Source organism: Protomyctophum bolini (assembly GCF_963924005.1).
Source record: "Protomyctophum bolini genome assembly, chromosome: 1".
NCBI lineage: Eukaryota > Metazoa > Chordata > Actinopteri > Myctophiformes > Myctophidae > Protomyctophum > Protomyctophum bolini.
Window position 1 is genome coordinate 39,441,475 of NC_137862.1, and position 20,084 is coordinate 39,461,558.

Genomic DNA, 20,084 nt, shown 5'->3' on the forward strand with positions numbered 1-20,084 from the left:
AAACGGCGTGCTATAGTATGCCGTACGATATGGGCTTTAGCCCATGGTCCAAAATGATGAGAAACGAGGATAATCTTTTTTTTCAAAATTTCAAAAAACATGGGCTATAACCCATCGTTTTTTTAATGTTTAATTTTTTTTCAAATCCTCAAAAATGATGAAAAACGGCTTGCTATAGTATGCCGTACGATATGGGCTATAGCCCATGGTCCAAAAATGATGAGAAACGAGGATAATCTTTTTTTTTTTAATTTAAAAAAACATGGGCTATAACCCATCGTTTTTTTTATGTAATTTTTTTTTTTCAAATCCTCAAAAATGATGAAATACGGCGTGCTATAGTATGCCGTACGATATGGGCTATAGCCCATGGTCCAAAAAAGGACAGATGCTTTTAAAACAATGTAAACCTAAAGGCAATGTAACAGAGAGCCAGGGATACAGACAGAGAATTAAATATAAAATTTATTAGGCAAAATGTACAACAGCTGCTTAAGCTATTTCACAGCTCAAATATATATATTTTTATTTCCACTCTTTGAGTGGAAAATAATATTCAGCTTTTTTTTTAATGAACATGTGAAAACATTCATATAAACACACTGGCACCCATTTACCCAGCATTTCAGAGCATGCCAATCTAATGATCAAATCAGAGACAGATTTGTTTCTCTTAGCCATTTTGCATTCAAAAGTAATTTAACTGAAGCAAGCTAGACATATGCAAACTTCCCACGGTTGAAATCTGTGACATCAGATAAAACAACAAATATGTAAACCCAAATAATAAAACAAAGTCTAAAACACAAAGTAAAACAGTTTAACTTTAAATTTGAGAAATCACCTTGGACTTTGCTGATTGCTGCTGAAATCCTCCTCAAATTACCTGATTCATACTTGGTAACCAGTAACTTGGTGTCCCACATCGAAAACAGCCAAACTAAAAGCTCACAACATGATGTGACACATACTGTACATGGTGTGTGATATTGGCCCTTGGGTCTAAATCAGGCATAAGCCAACGAAGCATCACATAATTCATATAACGCAAGCCCTTATTTTCTGTAACAATTTCAGGTCACAGTAAGCCAATTCTGTTGCATGAGAGTACCAGTGTCAATTAATTTCTGCCTGAGATAAAAATCCAAAAGGGACACACCCACATCTCAGAAAAAGTTGATGGGTGCTGAACAAAAATATACATAACGAAAGAAGGTAGGAAGAATCAACGTTTCGACCCTCCAGGTTCCAGACTTGAAAGGTTCGAAACGTTGATTCTTCTCATCTAAATAAACGTATTGGGAGCTCAAGAAACGGTGTGCGGACATCCTATCTTCTTTCTGAATGAATTTCTGCCTGCCATGAAAGTGTGCCTCAGTGGTGCATCTGCTGCTTCAAAGTAATTATTCTTAAAATTAAAAATTGTGCCATTATAACACAGTTGATAAATCTCTTAAGCGCACAGCAGTCATCACAAAAGTATAATTCTAGCCAAATAAGTAATCAAATACATGGCTACGTACTTCTTTAAATGATTGTTTTGCTGCATTGTGCATTGTGTGTGTTGTGGCTTAAATAAAGTATTAGTGCTACACTCAAACACATTTTAACAGGGAAGAAATCTGGGACACAGAAGTCTAATTTATACTAAATATATTTATATTTAGTATTTATACTAAATAATTCAGACTATCTCTTCTTTGAAAACAATTAGGGTTGGATTCTACCAAATTACTGATACCAAGCTCTAGCCTACAACATCGGTTACCTGTAAGCATCACAATTTATTTTCAATGCAGAAACACATAGTTTGTACTCGTGATTCTGTTCTGTACTCTGATAAGAATAAGTTATTTTTTTTGTGGTCTGGTATAATATCTAAGGGTAAGTTATAGTATCATGATTCATGACTCCCACATCAGCACTCATGCTCTGAGCAGCTTGAGGAATAAATGAGGCCTTTAAGAAACGTGACACAAAGGTCAGGATGGGTTGAAACAGGGTGACGACATCCTCAGAATGCACCTCGCAGTACATTGCCCCGCGAGCCTCCACCTCCTCCTGAGTTTCCATAGTAACCACCACCACCACCACCACCACGACCTGGGGTGTTTTGAAAAAGCATGATTACACTTGACAAATAAATGATGGACATTTCTACCAGGGCTTCTTAGCCCACACTGTAGGCTAAGAAGCCCTGGTAGAGATGTAGGCCCTACAGTAAAACTTGCAATAATAGCTGGGTGCTTTATTGACCTCAACCAATGTAGAAAACCAGGATTTGTTCGTACACTGTCAACGTCAGTTTTTTCTTGCTCAATTTCAGCAGTTAATATAGAATAGGCTAGAAGCTACCTCTGTCTGACTGACTTGAGAAAAGGAAGGAGAAATACTTTCAGTTTACTACTTTTCTCCCCACAATTCTTTATCGTCTTTTCATTTCACTATTTAGTGTTGGTGCTCAATATTATAATGGGTAAGGACTAGTCAATAAAAATGAACGAGATCCATCCCTAATGATAGCCTAAACTTTGAATTTGTTTCCAGTAATTCATTTCGATTACTTGGTGGATATTATAATGTTGGCTTGGGATAGAACTGTATTTTGTCACATTTATTAATCTATATGCTGCTGTTGAGCAAACGTCGCGTTTAGCAGCGCAATGCAACGCTGCCAAGCAGTTACTTGTGTTATATGCTACCTCTACTGGGTAGTAAAATGGCAGTTCCTACATTCTAAAAGACAAAGTGTATGGTACGTTAATGATGATAAAAAACACAATAATGTTTGATGACAGCTTCGGCACCAAAAATGACCCATACATCGGTCTCTAATATAGATGATTATTATTAGTAATAATAATAATATTTATTATTATTATTCAAACGCAAAAAATCATTTTGGAATCAATAGTTTTGTAGATTCTCTGCATCCAAAAACAGGTGAGGATCTCAATAGCACATTATTATAAATAGATCTACATGATCCCTGAAATATTATTCAATTAGTCAAATTGTATTTGATACAATTTCTGTTAACTCCAAATAACAACAGTACAGATCAAAAGTAAACGGTTGATAATAACTTACTCATCTCACCAGCTCCGCTGGATGTGGAGTTGAGAAACAGCTCAATGTAGCGGTGCTCTGTGGAGAGGACAAAGATCAAAGCAACAGCATGAAGCTCCTGTATCAATTTCACCTTAGGCACACCACATAAGACCATAACAACCAGCAAAATGTCATTTCTAAAACGGTTAGTCCCAATACTTGGCTGGTTTCTGATTAGAACGCGTAGTAAATCTCACGATAATCGACACGTTAAATCAGTTTATATCAATCCCAGGTGTTACAGTGATAAAGCATATCTGTAGCTGAACTAGGGAAGAGAAGCGCTTGATTTCCTTACAAACCCTGGCCGTGCAGGCTTCGAAGCACCACCCGCGCCCATAGGACTGTGAATGAGTGGCTCCGGGCGGTCTTGTAAAGACAGCAAGCGCCTCCTATTCCCCCATAAACACAGCCGATGACCCTCGCAATGTCTCAGTCGCTTAGCTAAGTAGCTATGCTAGTTGTTTTGATGTGATGTTCATATTAATATTATATGAGCTAAATATGGATTTTAAAAAGTATACATTTCTAATTTGAATATGTTAAGTTACCATGAGATTGACCTAACACACAAGTTTTGTTTCTCAATGTGTTCGTTGTTGACACAACAAAGCCAGAATGGACTGGCCGAGTAAACAAGGAAGTGGCTTTATCTGGTGGCCACAACTACTTTTCTCCAGTGAATAGGAATAGTTTTATGATTTTAATATTGCCATGTTTGTAACCGTTTTAGAAAAGCAATAAGCCACGCGAGGTCCTTGTTACCGAGGTTACCTTGTATGTTATAATGTCTGAGAGGGCAGGATACACTCGACTACGTTGCATGTCTGACATCACGCCTCTCAGCCATTATAAAATGTGGCATATTGCTTTAGTATGACATTTCCATCCATGTTAAACATAAATCTCAATATAAAAACCACGTCATTACGTGCCATCAAAGGCAGGGATAATCTAATCTTATCAATCAATTCAATCTGTAGCTTGTGTTTCTATGTCCAGAGGACCACAATGGAAATGTGGGGGTTATAGTGTTTATATCCTCGGTGATGCATGCAAATGTAACTTTGTTGTGAAGTTCTACTAATGTGCTCGTTTCTGTGGGGGAATGTATAGTGAAAAATTATGGGAAGACACTGAATAGGTCAGCTAGTTAACTATTAAAGCATGAACGAGGACATCAATATTGGGGACTGTATTCTATACAGCAAGTGGTCATGGTACTAGGGCTGAAACCTTTTGCCTCGATTACGATTAATGAACACATTTTTATTTATGTTAATAAACCGATAATAGCAGCTCTGCTACGCCACGTGAGCTTGTAGATTGGCTATTTAGATTTTTATGTATGGTACCATTGTACAACGAAGTATAATGCAGGGTTAGATAGATAGAACTTTATTGTCATTGTAACAAGAACAACGAAATTAAAAGTGCCGATCAGGGCATCATAAAACTAAGAATATAAAAACGAATAAAACAAGAACACACGCATAACCATAATTCATGTTATTGCACAAATCCCTATTGCACATGACATATATTGCACAGTACTGTGTACTGTGTAAGTGTCCTTCATAATATTCTGTGTTTTTTTGAGACAGCAGGATCTGTGTAGGTCCTCCAGTGTGGGAAGAGGGCAGCTAACGATCTTTTGTGCCGTGTTAATGACCCTCTGGAGCTTTTTCCTCTGAGCCGCTGTGCAGCTGGTGTACCACACGCATATACAGTATGTTAGAATGCTCTCTATGGAGCACCGATAAAAGGACACCAGCAGTCTCTGTGTGATGTTGTTCTCCATGAGCATCAGATTAATCAACTTAAAAATGGTGTGTCGATATGTTGATGTATACGAAAATATATATCCCATTAACAGACTTATTATTTAGTATATAGTATATCTATAAGTCGGTTATTGGATCTAAATATCGGTTTCAATATTTCCGGTAAATAGCCCAGCCCTACATGGTACTATTTGTGGTGATGACTTTAGCATCATAGAGAGGAGAGGATAAACTATAGACTAACAATAGACTATACTTACGCATGTGATTTTTATCCTTTGACATGGCTGCAACAGCATCTTCATGTGAACGGAACTCCACGTCTGCTTCTCCAGTTGACTTGCCGTTGGGGGCCACGTCAATATGAACCCTCAACGGATTCAGGGGGGAGAAGAACTACAACACAGACGTGCACACACACAGATGTACACACACACAGACAGACACAACCAACATTCTCATGGGACATGTGCAAAACAAACTCTCCAGTTCAGGGGTTCCCAAAGTGTAGTGTGTGCACCCCCTGTGGTGCGCCAGCGCCCTCTAGGGGATGCACCACCTGTGGTGACAATAATATGTTGTAATTTTAAATATATGAACATATGCTAATATATGGCATGGCAACTTGGCAAGTATACGCTGAATATATGCTGCATATATGCCATAAATGTGGATTTGAAATATTATATTATTGTCTCGTATAGTGTGTGTGTGTGTGTGTGTGTGTGTGTGTGTGTGTGCGCGCACATATATGCACTTATGCAGAGACATATGCAGGCAGCCAAATCCGAATATGTCACATGACATATGTGATGTTGCATATAAAGAAATATGTTCATATATTTCCTTTCCATCTAGGGGGTTCTAGGTCAGCTAGGTCGGAAGGTAACAGGGGGAGCACAGCCCGAAAGGTTTGGGAACCGCTGCAAGTCTAGTTGATTGTATTCGTTCAACTGACAAACTACACAATAATATGAATACTCAACGTGCATAAATAGAAAAAAAACTGTTTTTTTTTTAATGTTTTATGGGGGTTTGTTTGGGTGAAATTGTCCGGGGGTTTGTTAAATTCTTCCATCAAATGACCATCCTAGGTAAAATAAGATTTTTAATTACGTACTTCCTGTAAATGCAAAATAGAGAATAAATAGATATTACACCCATACTAGTTGCACACAAACAGAATGCAATTTAAGGAAGTGTTCCTGATAAACATCGAAGTTCAAATTAAATGTAAAGAATTAAATTAGAATATACGGTAGATTTTATTTTATTAAGGACTATGGACAACAGCTATAAACAGCTGCATCAACATTGGTTAAGTTGCAGCAACAATTATTATCTTGCATTAGTATGTGAGTGTTCTTACTTTAGCAATGTCTCCTTCTGTGGAACGGAATGGCAGTCCCCTCATATGGACAAAGTGCCCACTGTGGAATCCTGAACCGCTATCACTTGTCCCGCCGTAGCCATGGCTTGCAATCCCTGCACACACACGCACTACGCACACACACACACACACACACACACACACACTTTTTTAGAGCACAAACAAATCGTTTTAAAACCAGTCAATACTATAGTGTGCGAGCGTTTTGTAGGTAAATTGATATGGAGCTCACCTCTGCTTCCCCTGTCGCCTCTCACTCGATCATCAAACATGGCGTTGCCGAAACAATAATTGTTAAAGCCATTGTAGTTGTCTAAGCAACCGTAACCTCCTAGACGCCAATGGCAACAAGACAAAAGGAGAAATGTAGTCAAAACAATATAAGCAAATAATAAGGGCTCTCGCATATTAAAGCAATCCCATTAGCAAAAGCTTTTTAAATAAAGTCCCACAAGCAAACAGATACAAAGTGCCTTTAAAGTGAGTGAAAGAGTTGGCCTACAGGTAGCATTAAAGCAAAGGGATTGGGGGTCACCAAATTCTGGTTATCGTCCAATCAGAAACTTAACTAGTGAGTCTCACACAGTCAGATCCAATGTCTGTCAGTGGTTCCTAAACTGTGATGCGTGGACCCCTTGTGGTGCGCGAGCAACTTCTAAGGGGTGCGCGACATGAAAAGGCATAGGTGGTGCTATGGTTTTATTTTTTATGTATTAACATATTATGCCAATATGTGGCAAGTATATGCAGAATATAGCCTATGCTGCATATATTATGCCATATTCAGGTTCATATTAAATCTCTATATAGCTTATGCAATTTATGTTTCCATGTGGGGGGGGTGCATCAGCTTGGTCGGGAGGTAACAGGGGGTGCACGGCCAAAAAGGTTTGGGATCCGCTGTCTTACATCGTCAGCTCCAGTAACAGAGGGTCTGAATGACAGAAACTATGGGGAGCATGAATGTCCTTCCAAGTTGCATGACAATCTGCTCATTACATATTGAGATCAGTTTTAGCTTGCAAAGTTGCACATGGGGAACGTTTGACCCTGATGTCAGGTTGCACACTGACTGGTTGACTCAGAGGCTGCGTCTACATGCACAACATTCATTCAGAATTAATGAAATTCCAGTCATCAAAATGAAAATGCTCATGTAAACACCTCAATTGGAATAGAATATCCCATTCCGAATGGGATAATTTACTTCTGGGTGGAAGTCGTGTGGACTCTGCGCTTCAAAATATATCTTTTCATATTTTATCAGTTAATAGCCGTTAGGGTTTGTCGGTTATTCATTTCTTAACGGATATCTGTTATGGGTTGGTCATCTCTATAGTCCAAAGTTATATTCCGAATGAATGCTTTGGTCATGTAAACAATTGAGGAATAGGAATACTTTTATTCAGGTTCCAAAACATTTTTGTATGAATCTCTGTTCGGAATGAATTAATTCATTCTGAATACATTTAGTTTCTTACCAGTTCCATATCCTCCTCCGCTCCTCATGGTGTCCAACAGAGGCCCCCCTCGGCCAGGTCCCGGCCCAAAGAAGCCTCCCCTGGGACCACCTATCATGGGTCTATCATAGGGCCCAGGCCTCTGGCCCTGACCCTGGCCCCCGACTCCACGCCGGGGCAGCTCATAGTACGCCCTGATCTCATTACGACTGCTCTTAAAAATCTCTATGTACCTGGAGTGGGAGATGTGCATGGGGGGTAAAGAAGGCAGCAAAAAGGGTTATGATAGTGGAAATAGTTAAAGGACCACTTCACCACTTTTCAACCTATCTTCATATAATAGGTCCTCACTAATAATCCTGAAAAAAAAAATCTTCTCGGTCTGTCATAGGAGGTCTGTGGGCAGTTCAGAAACCATCCTCCAGTGACATCATCGACGGGGAATACAAGCTAATAAAAACTGCAGGCTTTCTAGTTCTGAAAAGTTGCAATGCTAAAATGGAAGCCATCGTTCTCACGATAATGAAAATCTAAACATTTTTGTAAAAGAAAATCTTGTTAAAAAGAATCTGCCTAATGATGATGGTTTCTAAACTGCCCACAGCCCTCCTATGAGACAGACAGAGTAGAAACATATCGTGCAATTTTATCATGATTATTAGTGAGGACCTATTATATGAAGATAGGTTGAAAAGTGGTGAAGTGGTCCTTTAAGGGTAATGGTATATACACAGATATTTGAGTTTATACAAAAAGAACATAAGCAGACACAGGACATACAGCCCTAAATGATTTCCTACAGCAGGACTACAGCAGGTAACTGACTTATATATATCCTACAGACACAGGACTAACTTGCACTAACTAACCTAATGGTCTGAATGGCTTAAGAATTCTGGGCCATGACAAACAGTTAAGTCACTCCACAGTATTGCCCCATTGGTTACTTTTAACTGGTAAGTTACTTGCACCTTTAATCAGATATCTGTAGCCTACTATTCTCACCATGATATACTGTAGTGTTGTACTGTTATACTATAAGAACAGTTCCTAGTATAAACCTGACCAAACACTTTTATGAGTGGCTCTCTGCTTGCCTTACATTGTAGTGGAGGATTCCTTTCTACAGCTATACCGATCCAGCTGTAACTGACTACATCTTAGTCAAATGCCTCCTTAGAGGGCTTGTGTCTGAAATTAATTATAATGCCCTTATATATGGCAGCACAGCATGCCTCTAGAAAAAGATGAAAAAGAACTACTGCATTTCTATACTTACTCCCAGTGACTTTTCTGTTACATAAACAGTAGAGAAACACCGAAAGATACCCATAAAACTACCCATTAGACCCATAGTTACCCCCAGCCCATTAAATAGTGCCCATAGAATGTATGCCAAATAAAAACAGCCCATGATATCACAGTAATCAATACAATCTTTAACAACCTTTAATCAAAAGAGGTGAGATTCATGACTCCTCCCCCCCCAATATGTTATCAAATGTAGTTATAATTAATGAAATCCATATAATTACACATCCCGCTAATAGATTTAGTATAGACACTATAATATTACCCTCCCATTCAGTAATGTACAATAACATAGTACTTATAATTATTGCAATTCATTTAACAATAAATATTCATTAAGAACCCATCCTGTCAAATTCACCATAATACAATGTGACCCACACACTTACTATAATATAAACCAACCCAACCCTTTCCCCTCTGTCCCACCTGTGCCCTATTCTTTCCTTGTGTTTCCCCAGAGCCTTTTCTGCTATCTCCTTTGAGGCAAACTGCACGAAGGCTTCCCCTGTGCTCCTCCCCTGGTAGTCCACTGGCAGAGTAATCCCATTTGGCACGATTCTCAACCCTTCAACCCAAGCACACAAATAACATAGATAGGTAGGTAGGTAGGTAGGTAGAACAACACCCACTGAACACCTCACTGGAACTTAGAATAGCAATATATATATAAAATTAAATAAAACAGCAGCTAACAAATAAGATCGGTGTTAACTAATTCAACTGGATTAAAAGGGGCCATCTAGCAGTTATAGTTGCAAAGGTACCAAGTGGGGAAGTGGTGCCAGAAATAAATACTGGTCTGGAGTCAGCATCAGCCATAGTCAGAATGGACAGAAAGAACACGTCCTGGTTGGTCAGTGGTCTTCTTTGGCTAACATATTAATGTTGTCATGGAAATGAGCACCAGTGTTCCATGCATTAATAATTAATAATGCATGAAGAACACAAAACTCAAATGAAGGTAACGATGCCTTTATTGTGGTAGTAGAACCATAACCTTCAGGGTCTGAACTCACTAATGCTTATTCTCATTACAACATTACCAAAACCTCATCACCAGTCAAGAACTTCCATCTGAAAATGGCTGCCCTTTCAGGCAGCAGAAACACATACAGTAGCCTAGCTGAACCCAGATCAGTGTCCTGGGACCACTCCCTCGTGACCCGGCCCCACCCAACCCAAGCAATGCCCTCCTAAATTCCCCATTTAATTAGTACACTTGGTCTAGGTCAGAATAATAAGCTAAACAATAAGATGGCATAATGCCAAAGATAGCAAGATCATTTTAAAGAAATCATGACAATGACATAATAAACAACATGGTAAACGTAAACTAAGTGAACATATGAACAACAAACATGTTACGTCTTATGGCCTTGATACATTAACCCATTTTGGGCGGGAACCCCTTTTGGTGTTTTAAACATGTTATAATTTAGCTATTGAAAAATAGCAGATCTACAAGTTCATAGCGCACCACCGAGTGGCGCTCTACGAGCTTGTAGGTCTGCTATTTTTGAAAAATCGTGAAAATATTTATTTCAGAAAACTTTAAAATATTTCTTTAAAATTTTGAGGTCAAGCCTAAATGGGTTAAAAAGCATGTTGAGGCAATATACACAATATGGATAATTGATAGATACTATTAAACATAGTAGCATAGTTATATTAATACAGTTAACATTGACAACAGAGCCAGGGTTCCTACTCTTTAAAATATATATTCCAATTCTTTCAAAACATCTCCATGACCTACTGTACGTAGAAATTTCCAAGACCATATTATTTGCACATCACATGAAAAAGATGGATAAGAGTCAGGAACCCTGCCGGCACTGGTCGGTGATTTGAAAGGACATTAAAAAAAAAACACACTTTCCACAAGTGCCTAAAGAATAAAGATAGACATTTTAAACAAATAATCTAACATCATGGATAGTTTTAGAGGTGCTCCGATCAGGTTTTTTGGGACCGATCCTGATCACCGCTTGTTTTTCTCACGATCGGCCGATACCGATCTTGTGCGTAAGGGGAATATTTAGCCGTTTAGCTGCTAATAAATAGCTGATGTGGACAAACACATCTTCTGTGTAAAGATACGTGACTGTAATTGCTGCTCTGTGTTATTTGACACACCCTTACCGTGATGTACGAAACAATCCTCAATTAACTCATATTAAATGTAAATAGTGGTTAACATTGGATATATGGTGTGCGTGCCTGTTTATACTGGAGAAAGATTGCAAAAAAACAAAGTGTGCGTACCTGAGAAGAATTGTACGATCTCTTCCTTACTGCAGCCAAAGGGCAGGCCTCTGAGTCTCAGCATGCAGCCACTGCAGCCGTCATAGTCGGCAGGACCACTGCGCTTCAGCACCCAGTCCATCTCACTGCGGTTCGACTTGAACACTGATTCAGTCAGAAACACACACAAAACGATATTTGAACATTAATAATAATATATATTTAAAAAAAGGTAATGTTATGATTAAAGAAAAGCCTTTAAAAGAATACCTGGACCTTTAACATTCCTTTAATATTATTCCATTCCATGAGCACTGGTGGTTACTTTGAAGGATACAAGTATTGATTCTGTACCTTCTTTATTTCATCTCACAGTTTAAAACCAAATCCTCTTAACACGAATGCTGCCCGTAAATGGCAATTTTCAACAAAATCCAATGTCCACACAGGAAAGGTAGTGATCCTCCAAAGATACAAACAAAATATGTCCAATCGATTATTCAGTACTTAACTTATTGAAGTACTGCACTTTATACAGAAAGAAAAAACATCACTCAGTGAACCTTTGTAGTCTCTATCTCCGGGTTTGTCGTTTAGTGTCTGTCTGTTTTGTCTGTGTCTGGTAAGCCCAATGTGTGCTCCCCTCTGCCTGTAGTGTCTGGTAAGCCCAATGTGTGCTCCCCTCTGCCTGTAGTGTCTGGTAAGCCCAATGTGTGCTCCCCTCTGCCTGTAGTGTCTGGTAAGCCCAATGTGTGCTCCCCTCTGCCTGTAGTGTCTGGTAAGCCCAATGTGTGCTCCCCTCTGCCTGTGCCCACGCTAATTACTGCACCTGTGCTCTCTGTGCCAAGAGAGCGAGCCAAGAGGCCAATAGCAAGAGGGGCCAACTTTGCATTACTTTCTGTATCTGCGTGAGGTGGGCGGTAACATTATTAGGAGACCGGAAGAATGTTGGAGTCTATTCATTTCCAATGGGAGAGTGAACGTGAACACAACTTATGATTCATTCCTTAACTCCATGGTCACTCGACTAAATACTGGACCCAATCAACACAAGGCACACAATATTTTAGGGTTTCGAAGATAGTCATACTAAAATGGCTTCTTTTAGCAAGACAAATCAGGAGAAAATCTACTTTGTTATCGACCTTTCTTTATCCCAGCAACAAACTCTCGCGATATTTCAGTCTCTCTGTCAGGGGAGCAGTCAGACAGATATTTTGTGAAGCCACTGAGGAAATCGGGATTTCCTGAAAGTTCATATAATGGCCTGTTGTGGCGCTGTCATTGGACCCAGAAAAACCAATAGCCCCATAGAAGTCCATGTATTTGGGCCCAACTTCAACTAGACTGTATTACCTTAATAAACATGGTCATGAATACTTTCTGCTTCCAGTCACTAGTTTAAAGTCTCATTTCTAATGTCATAATATTCTTTTTGGAAAATTATGGTCACATTTATTAAAGAAATGACCATAAAGTCACGTATGTTCTGAGGGGCGTGGGGTGGGTTACAGTCTATGATCGGGATTCCCCTCCCACTCGAGTCAAAATAAAAACCAACGGAGAAGAAGGGGGGGAAGTCCCGCCTCGTTGTCTGGGCCAGCCAATGGCCAGCTGGGCCAAAACGGATCTAGAAAGATGGCGACTTACAATACAAGGACTGACAGGCTTCATTTTACGTTCATGTTAGACCCGCGGAACGCTTTGTTCATATTTTTTACAGTCTATGCTCTCTGTCCATCTGCAATTGGACAACACATAGAGGGCTCTGGCCCCATATTTAAGCTGAGAATATGTGAATATCACAATGTGAAATAAATGGAAAATAGCTAAATAAAATGTGTGTTCCAATGCTTAATAATATAATTTTCCATAACCGTCTTAGACTCTTGGTTGATGGGGCTGATTTGGGAAATGGGAATCATGACATTTGCCATATAATGCTCTCAACGTTGTCAGTGTTGTCAGCCTGGGAGAGGGGAGGGTGGTGTGGAGGTCAGGGGAGAAGCAAAGCACGCCTACTATATTTAGGAGACCATTTGTAGGCTTTGTGTACCATTTTGCCTCTAGTGGCTCCAAAGAAGTTCGCCCATCTTTATAAATTAATAATCTTTGATACTAGTATAACAACCTGTGTTGTGCCCGCCACCAAGTGTCTACACAACGTACTTTAATATATCAAACGACAACAAAACATAAATTAATAGCTCCTACAATAGCCGGTGGCAGTGGGCATTGTTAACTGGCATCGAGGATACCATTAGCTAGTAGGGATGGATGAGCCAAACTAACAGAGGTTAAAAAAGGCCCCAAAACAATATTAACCCATTCTGAACGGGAACCCATTTTGGTGTTGGCATCATGTTATGCTTTAGCTATTGAAAAATAGCAGATCTACAAGCTCGTAGCGCGCCACAGAGTGGCGCGCTACGAGCTTGTAGGTCTGCTATTCTTTTTTAAATCGAAGAACGACTGACATTTTTAGAATCTGATCTCAGGTCAGAATGGGTTAATCAGACCAGTGTGTCCCCCAGTGGAAACCTCGTATGAATCTGATCTCAGGTCAGAATGGGTTAACTGGTCGGCGTGGTCGCCAATGGATATTATTTTTGTTAACCAGCCTGACAAAAGTAAAAGTGCAATAAATGCAATAATTGTTCATTAAATAATGAATCGTACTTGAGGCAAAAGTTTTTTTTGCCGGACTGTCATAATCAGCTTTTACCCAAGCTTTTTCTATCTGTCAAGCCTGGTGGATCTACTGTATGTGTTAATCATTACCTGCTGATAGCATGCCATCTTTGTGCCTCCCTTTGGCTGTGTTTGTGTGGTCAGGAGACAAGATAGTACATCTAGTTCTCTCTTCAGTCAACTTACAGTACGTTCTTTTTGGATGATTTCCTATTTTTAAACTCTACTGTCTACTCTCTACTAGTGTTGGGTTTTAGGCTGATGATCTACCACAAGCACCTTCTGGTTTGGTTATGAGGTTATTATGGTACTGGACAACTGAACTCTTATCAATTACTTTACCCAACGGGCCAAAGCAGAGAATCACACATGTATGCAGAAAAATTACGTCAACCTCAAGCTCTGTAGTAAGTCGACTGGGTCAGCCCTATCCAACACACACAAATCAACAAAGAAGCTAAAACAAGCTCACTCTCACAAACAAAACATTAATGCACAGAACAACTTGCAGCTTGTAAATTCTCTTGATGTTTGATATGAATGCAGAGTCACGCACTCACACACACGTCCAAACATTATGTTTTTACAAGTTTACACTCTACAGTAGTTTCTGGGCGGAGTTAAGAGTGTAAGAGTGTACCAATACATTGGTAAATAAAGGACAAGTGACAACAAGCATCCGTGTTTTTCGTGTTGTCATTCCTGTTTTTATCCGATTGACAAATACAAAATTAATTACACGTTATAAGAAATGAGACGTAGCCTGCGGAGTTAGTTCAGTCAGACATACTCGAGGGAGTTAACATGCTGCATTACTATGTGTGCGTATAAGTGTGTGCAAGTCCCACACGTCATTCGCCGATGTGGCAGTCACCTGACCAATTGGGCGGGCTACTTAAGCTCACTAGATTGCATGCTCTTCCTGCCTTCCTCTGCTCCTTCCTTCCATGGTGCTCCATGGTAGGAAAGAAACATGCGCAGTTGAGACCAAGGAAGCTGAACGCGGAAGTGTTGGCTGCATATAGCCCATTGCGCATGTTTCTTTCCTTCCAGGGAGCACCATGGAGCAACATGGTGTCGCCCGTACGGCCTTCATGTCTCGTCCTCTTTAGACAGTCCTTGGTTGTATGTGATGTTTGCTCCCACCTCCACCCCAGCACTACTGGTGGGCTCTGTTATCTATGCTCCCCATGGGGTTTTATTGTATATCTATCTGCCTGCTCTCAATGTTTTATGTTGGTGCTTAATCGTGCCGAGCTGGGAGAAAATCCAGCAGAGCCGAACGCCAAGTAAAATATCATATGCACACTTGTTACTCATTCTGTAATATATATTGGTAAATCTATTCGTGAGTTGTCCAACTGAAATAGAATAAAGCTAATTTGATTAAAACATTATACATATTTTGTTTCACGTTATACAGACGCAATTATAGAATAAGGAAAACATTATCCATTCCATTTCCTACTACTTTCTCACTAAAGCCAGGCAGGTTTGATAATCATGATAACAAATACCTTCTATGTATCGATGTCCCATATATTTGCGGTCTTTGGAAATGGCATTCTTGAAGTCTTCTGCTGTTTTCAGCTCAACAAAGGCCTCTCCACTGGGCCGGCCCTCTTTAGAGAAGGTGAAACATACGCCGTTTATGTTTCCCACGATGTCACAGTCTGCACAAAACACATAAAACATACGGGTTAGGCCTCATCATTATGTGTGTGTGTGTGTGTGTGTGTGTGTGTGTGTGTGTGTGTGTGTGTGTGTGTGTGTGTGGAAGCTTCGGTAATGTCCACTAATCAGTCGAGAGGGGCCTGCAGATTGCAGGCATGCCCAAGTCGAGAGCTAAGGCATCGGCAAAATTCTGTTCAGTGTCTGCAATAATTGGCAGTCGTCTATTGAGAAGGCGATGCTTTCTGTACCCGTGATCTGTATCCTGAAGCACTTGTTGTAGAGTTTTCTCCACTATTGTTTGTGTTCAAGAAATTTCTTGTAAAATATGAATACAAATAAAGATGTTAAATTTTTAAATCTCATAACTTTTTCGCTCTCTTAACAACACACTGCTTGCCATGTATTAATTCATTATTACACCCCTGCCCTTCCATTCTTAACATTTTAGCTTGAGGCACACAAATAAAGCTTGTTTTGATTAGAATCGGAATCTGGGATAAAAGGGTGTCAAGATCTCGGCCACCGTTCAAGTCAATGAGGGGGAACCCTGACGAACCACTTACGATTTACCGCCTAGACACAGACGCCAATATAGCACGATCTCAACCTTAATCAATATAAAACAGTATAAAATGAGTATACTCATCATTGGCAGCCTACGGTGCCATTTGATAAAACAAGTCACACCTGTGCAAGACCAATTTGTGAAACAGTACTCGATTTGAGAGAAGATCATACAGTGTAAGTACAGTACGTCCTGGCAGCTCCAACTATTTGTTTGAAATTTTGTAAGCGAAGTTGACACTAGTGTAGGTGGGTGTGTGTTCTAACCAGAGAAGAAGCTGGCCACCTCTTCCTGAGTGCAGGACCAGGGCAGTCCTCTGATCCTCACCACATAGCCCTCGTCATTCAAAGACATCCTCCCTGCCACAGGGAGCAAAACACATTAGCAACAAAAACCAAAAGTGAAGAACGGTCACCCCGGAATTTCGAAAAGTGAACGGCTCGCCCCAAAGCCGTGGATAGCTCGCCCCCAAAGCTTGGATATCTCTGTAATCATGAACGCAGTGTGCAATTTACGTGAAATCTTTCACAGACTTTCCTACTAGGCTGAGGAATATATCCCACCCTTTTCACATTGGCCTGTTACAGCGCCACCAACAGGTGGATTTTTGAAAATGACTCAATTAATGAACGCAACTTTAGATAGTTCCAGTGATCCTGGTTGAATGGAGTGATAACAATCAGGATTTTGCCCAGGACTAGACTGAGCTGTGGACATTGCTCTCTGCCCTTATGTTTCTATGTATGTAACTCTATTTCATTTTATTTTTTTGTCCTGTGTTATGTCAAGTAGTAGTATTGAAGAAGCGTTGTATATATATTTTTTGTTCAACTTTTTTTTAAAGTGGCATCTGTATATATTAACTTGACCTGTCCCACTCAAATAAATAGAGTTGATCTGTTGTTGTTGTTCTAGTTGTAGTAACGACCCAGCACACTCAAACTAAAAAGACTGATGACCCCCTCTTGGGGCCCCCTCCACTCTCACTATAGCTAGACACTTTACTTCCTCCTCCTTTCTCTCTCTCTCTCTCTCTCTAAAAGTACAGGAAAAATCTCAAAATACAGGTAAAAATATAGCTGGGCTTTGGGGCGACCGTTCTTCGCCGTTTGGGGCGAGTTGGAATTGGGGCGAGCAGTCTCGTATTCCCAGAGAATAATCGGACAGGTGGGGCAACAGGGTAAGCACCTTAGATTTTCAATTGTACATGTTCAGAATTACTTAGTTTGAGGCAATGGGGTTTCACACTCTCTCTACTATGACCGAAACCCCATTGACCACTTGACTCACTCTAGTATATTGAAAATGTCAGAATCGATAAGATAAATCTTAGGCTAAGTGCAAACATACAGTGAAATAATTTAAATATACCATTTCGATTAGACCCACAATTCAACATGCTTTTTCTGCTAGCATGGATTATGTTAAATTCTTGTCAGCAGGGAGCCTATCTACAGTCTGACGTTACCATGTAATACCAAATGATACAAGCCAGACAGACAACTCCCCACTTCCCATCCAACACGAAGCAAACAATTGGAAAACAAATACTTGTATTCAAACTACAGCAGTTGACCCTCAGGTGTGTCAGAATAGTGACGCGTTCGGTAGGATTTTGGCTTATTTGGGCGCCATCTTGCTGCCTACATGTAGGCTAGTAGGATGCTAGGCTACTTGGCTGCCTTGTCTGTAGTTCTTAAATTTGCTTGTCAGTGACGCTGGTGTGTACACTGTCACTGCAGTACACCATCTTCCATCTCTCTACTATCTTTAACATGTCACAACTCTTCTACTCTATGGCTCTGGATCGACGGTGGTATTATTATTCGCGAAAATGTTCGGGTGTTCTGATCTGATAGCCGCCTCCCCTCCCCTCACGTCAAAACAGTTCTCAATGTTTACATCTTACTTGACGAGAAGACATGTGGACATATCCGTATGGAACCAGGGAGAGGGGAAAACACCACAAGTGATCAGTCATGTGTTCTCTCCGCAGTAAATAAATAATGTCTACTCTGTATGCGATCCGACCATTATTATTTTGATTACACTGTCATGCTCGTTTGAGGACAGGTAGAGAGCAGAGCATACATGTGTTTGGGAATGTTGCTGAAGGTTGTTTTTTTGTCAGCTGACACCCAAAGCAAAGAAACCATACAGTGTGTATTTAATTATTTGATATCGCCGACAGTCAACGCACTGCAAGGCTACAATGGAAGCATAATTCTGATGGCCGCGGGGGGATGGACAAGTTAAGAGTATAAAAATCACACCCGTGTGAACTGAGTGGTACACCCCCCCCCCCTCTCATTAGCAGGCAACAGTGCAGCACTCTCTCTCTCTCTGTTTCTGGCACAACAGCGCAACTTTTGCCCCTAATGGTACTACTTAACACGGACATTGCTGTTCCTTGGAGTGGTTGCACCACTCAAAAACAAACAGAGCAGACCCATTACTGTTGTGGATCAAGGTTGTTATTTTGTCATCTGACACCCAAACCATACAATGGTATATGTATCCACAGTGAGGCTGGATAATCCTAGCAGTCTACTACTATAGCCTACTAGCCTACTGGTAGGCAGAAAAATGGCAACCAGAATAACCTGTTCTGAGTGAACTGAACTCCTCCCTATGCACTGGCCCTATACATTTAACGAGTCTTTAATACTCGCAGATTGTTTCACATGCAGTGTATCTGCTACTTTTTTATTTTATTTTTTTAATCTGCGACCTAAAAGTGGCTGGTCGTCATTTGATTGTTTATACTTTATTAAACAGTTTGCAAATAGTGGTACGATTATACAATGTTGCTAAAAAGGACAACACAAAAACCACTAAGCCAGGGCTGTCTGTGGTCATGTGTCCACTCCACCAAAATCACCAAGAAAGACAGGCAGTCAGACAGACAGACGTAAAGGTCGTAAACAGCGGTCTACCTGTCTGTCTGTGTATAGAAAATTACACGACATCAGTCTGACATTTCACTGCTAAGGAAGTAACGTTAGCCATAATGCTAATCCAACGTTAGCAAACAGGTTGTCGGTGTGTTGTCTTGGCTCTCGCAGTCTCACACACTGCTGTCAGCCTGGCCCCAACCCTAACCCATGGTTACCCTTTCTGAATTTCTGTACCTACGTCCCAAGGTAGCCAAAGGGTCCCGAAAGGGGCTATGCCTCCCTTCGTGGGGCAGAAAACTGTGTCGCCTCACTGCTCGGTAGCTTGACTACTGTTCAAGCCTCGGTAGGGCTAACATTAGCTCTTAGCTTATCAAACGGCTGGTTGCTTGGCTGTTGTAGTGTAGGACACAGACATCGGTCAAGAGCGCAACAACAAGGCCTACTACATGCAACAGTTCCGTCCTCTCATAAAAGCAGCAGTACCTGCGGACACTAACTCAGACGTGGAACAACGATATGTCAACTGTCATAGATAGAAATAAAGATAGACGGTGTCTCACACGGACAGCTGCTTCTCTTCTTCTTGTCCCTCTCTCTCTCCTCGTCCTCAGGTGGAAACAACACAGAGCAACAGTCAGTCAGTCAGCTGCCCTATTCGGCCGTCGCTCAGGTATGATGTCGCGAGATGACGCTTCTTCCTCCCGGACCCGGAGGCGCCGCCGTTTGCATCATGCATATCCGTCAGTCTCTGGACCAGAGTGCAATGTGCATAATAGAGCTTTATTACACACATTTTAAATTTGAGTTTTTTTTTTTCAATTGTAAAACTGTAATGACAATAAAGATGATACATTTCTGAAAAATGCCCCAAAATGACTGCAACAGATTTTGACTATGTTTGCACAACTGTTACAGCTACTTTCCCCATTTTCAACTGTTTTAATTATATTTTGA

General features: G+C 40.5%; 1 protein-coding gene across 1 annotated transcript; it reads right to left on the bottom strand.

Moving 5' to 3' along the window:
- Positions 1 to 447: 447 nt before the first annotated feature.
- On the bottom strand, positions 448 to 19,792 carry hnrnph3 (heterogeneous nuclear ribonucleoprotein H3 (2H9)). The gene is made up of 11 exons (XM_080767540.1): positions 19,691 to 19,792; positions 16,500 to 16,592; positions 15,512 to 15,667; positions 11,325 to 11,468; positions 9,486 to 9,624; positions 7,767 to 7,978; positions 6,518 to 6,616; positions 6,265 to 6,395; positions 5,156 to 5,291; positions 3,091 to 3,147; positions 448 to 2,103 (listed from the first exon to the last, which is right to left on the bottom strand). Exons 2-11 carry the CDS (start codon positions 16,585 to 16,587, stop codon positions 2,015 to 2,017), a joined length of 1,251 nt encoding a protein of 416 aa, XP_080623666.1. The 5' UTR covers positions 16,588 to 16,592; positions 19,691 to 19,792; the 3' UTR covers positions 448 to 2,014.
- Between the last annotated feature and the right edge of the window lie 292 nt (positions 19,793 to 20,084).

What these genes read in the sequence shown, in the direction of transcription:
- hnrnph3 (XM_080767540.1), bottom strand. Translation starts at nt 16,587, where the DNA reads ATGTCTTTGAATGACGAGGGCTATGTGGTGAGGATCAGAGGACTGCCC. An exon ending in AAAGGATAAAAATCACATGC is followed by an intron (nt 3,148 to 5,155) that starts GTAAGTATAGTC and finishes TCCTCTCCACAG; the next exon opens with AGCACCGCTACATTGAGCTG. An exon ending in CAGCGGAGCTGGTGAGATGA is followed by an intron (nt 2,104 to 3,090) that starts GTAAGTTATTAT and finishes AAAACACCCCAG; the next exon opens with GTCGTGGTGGTGGTGGTGGT.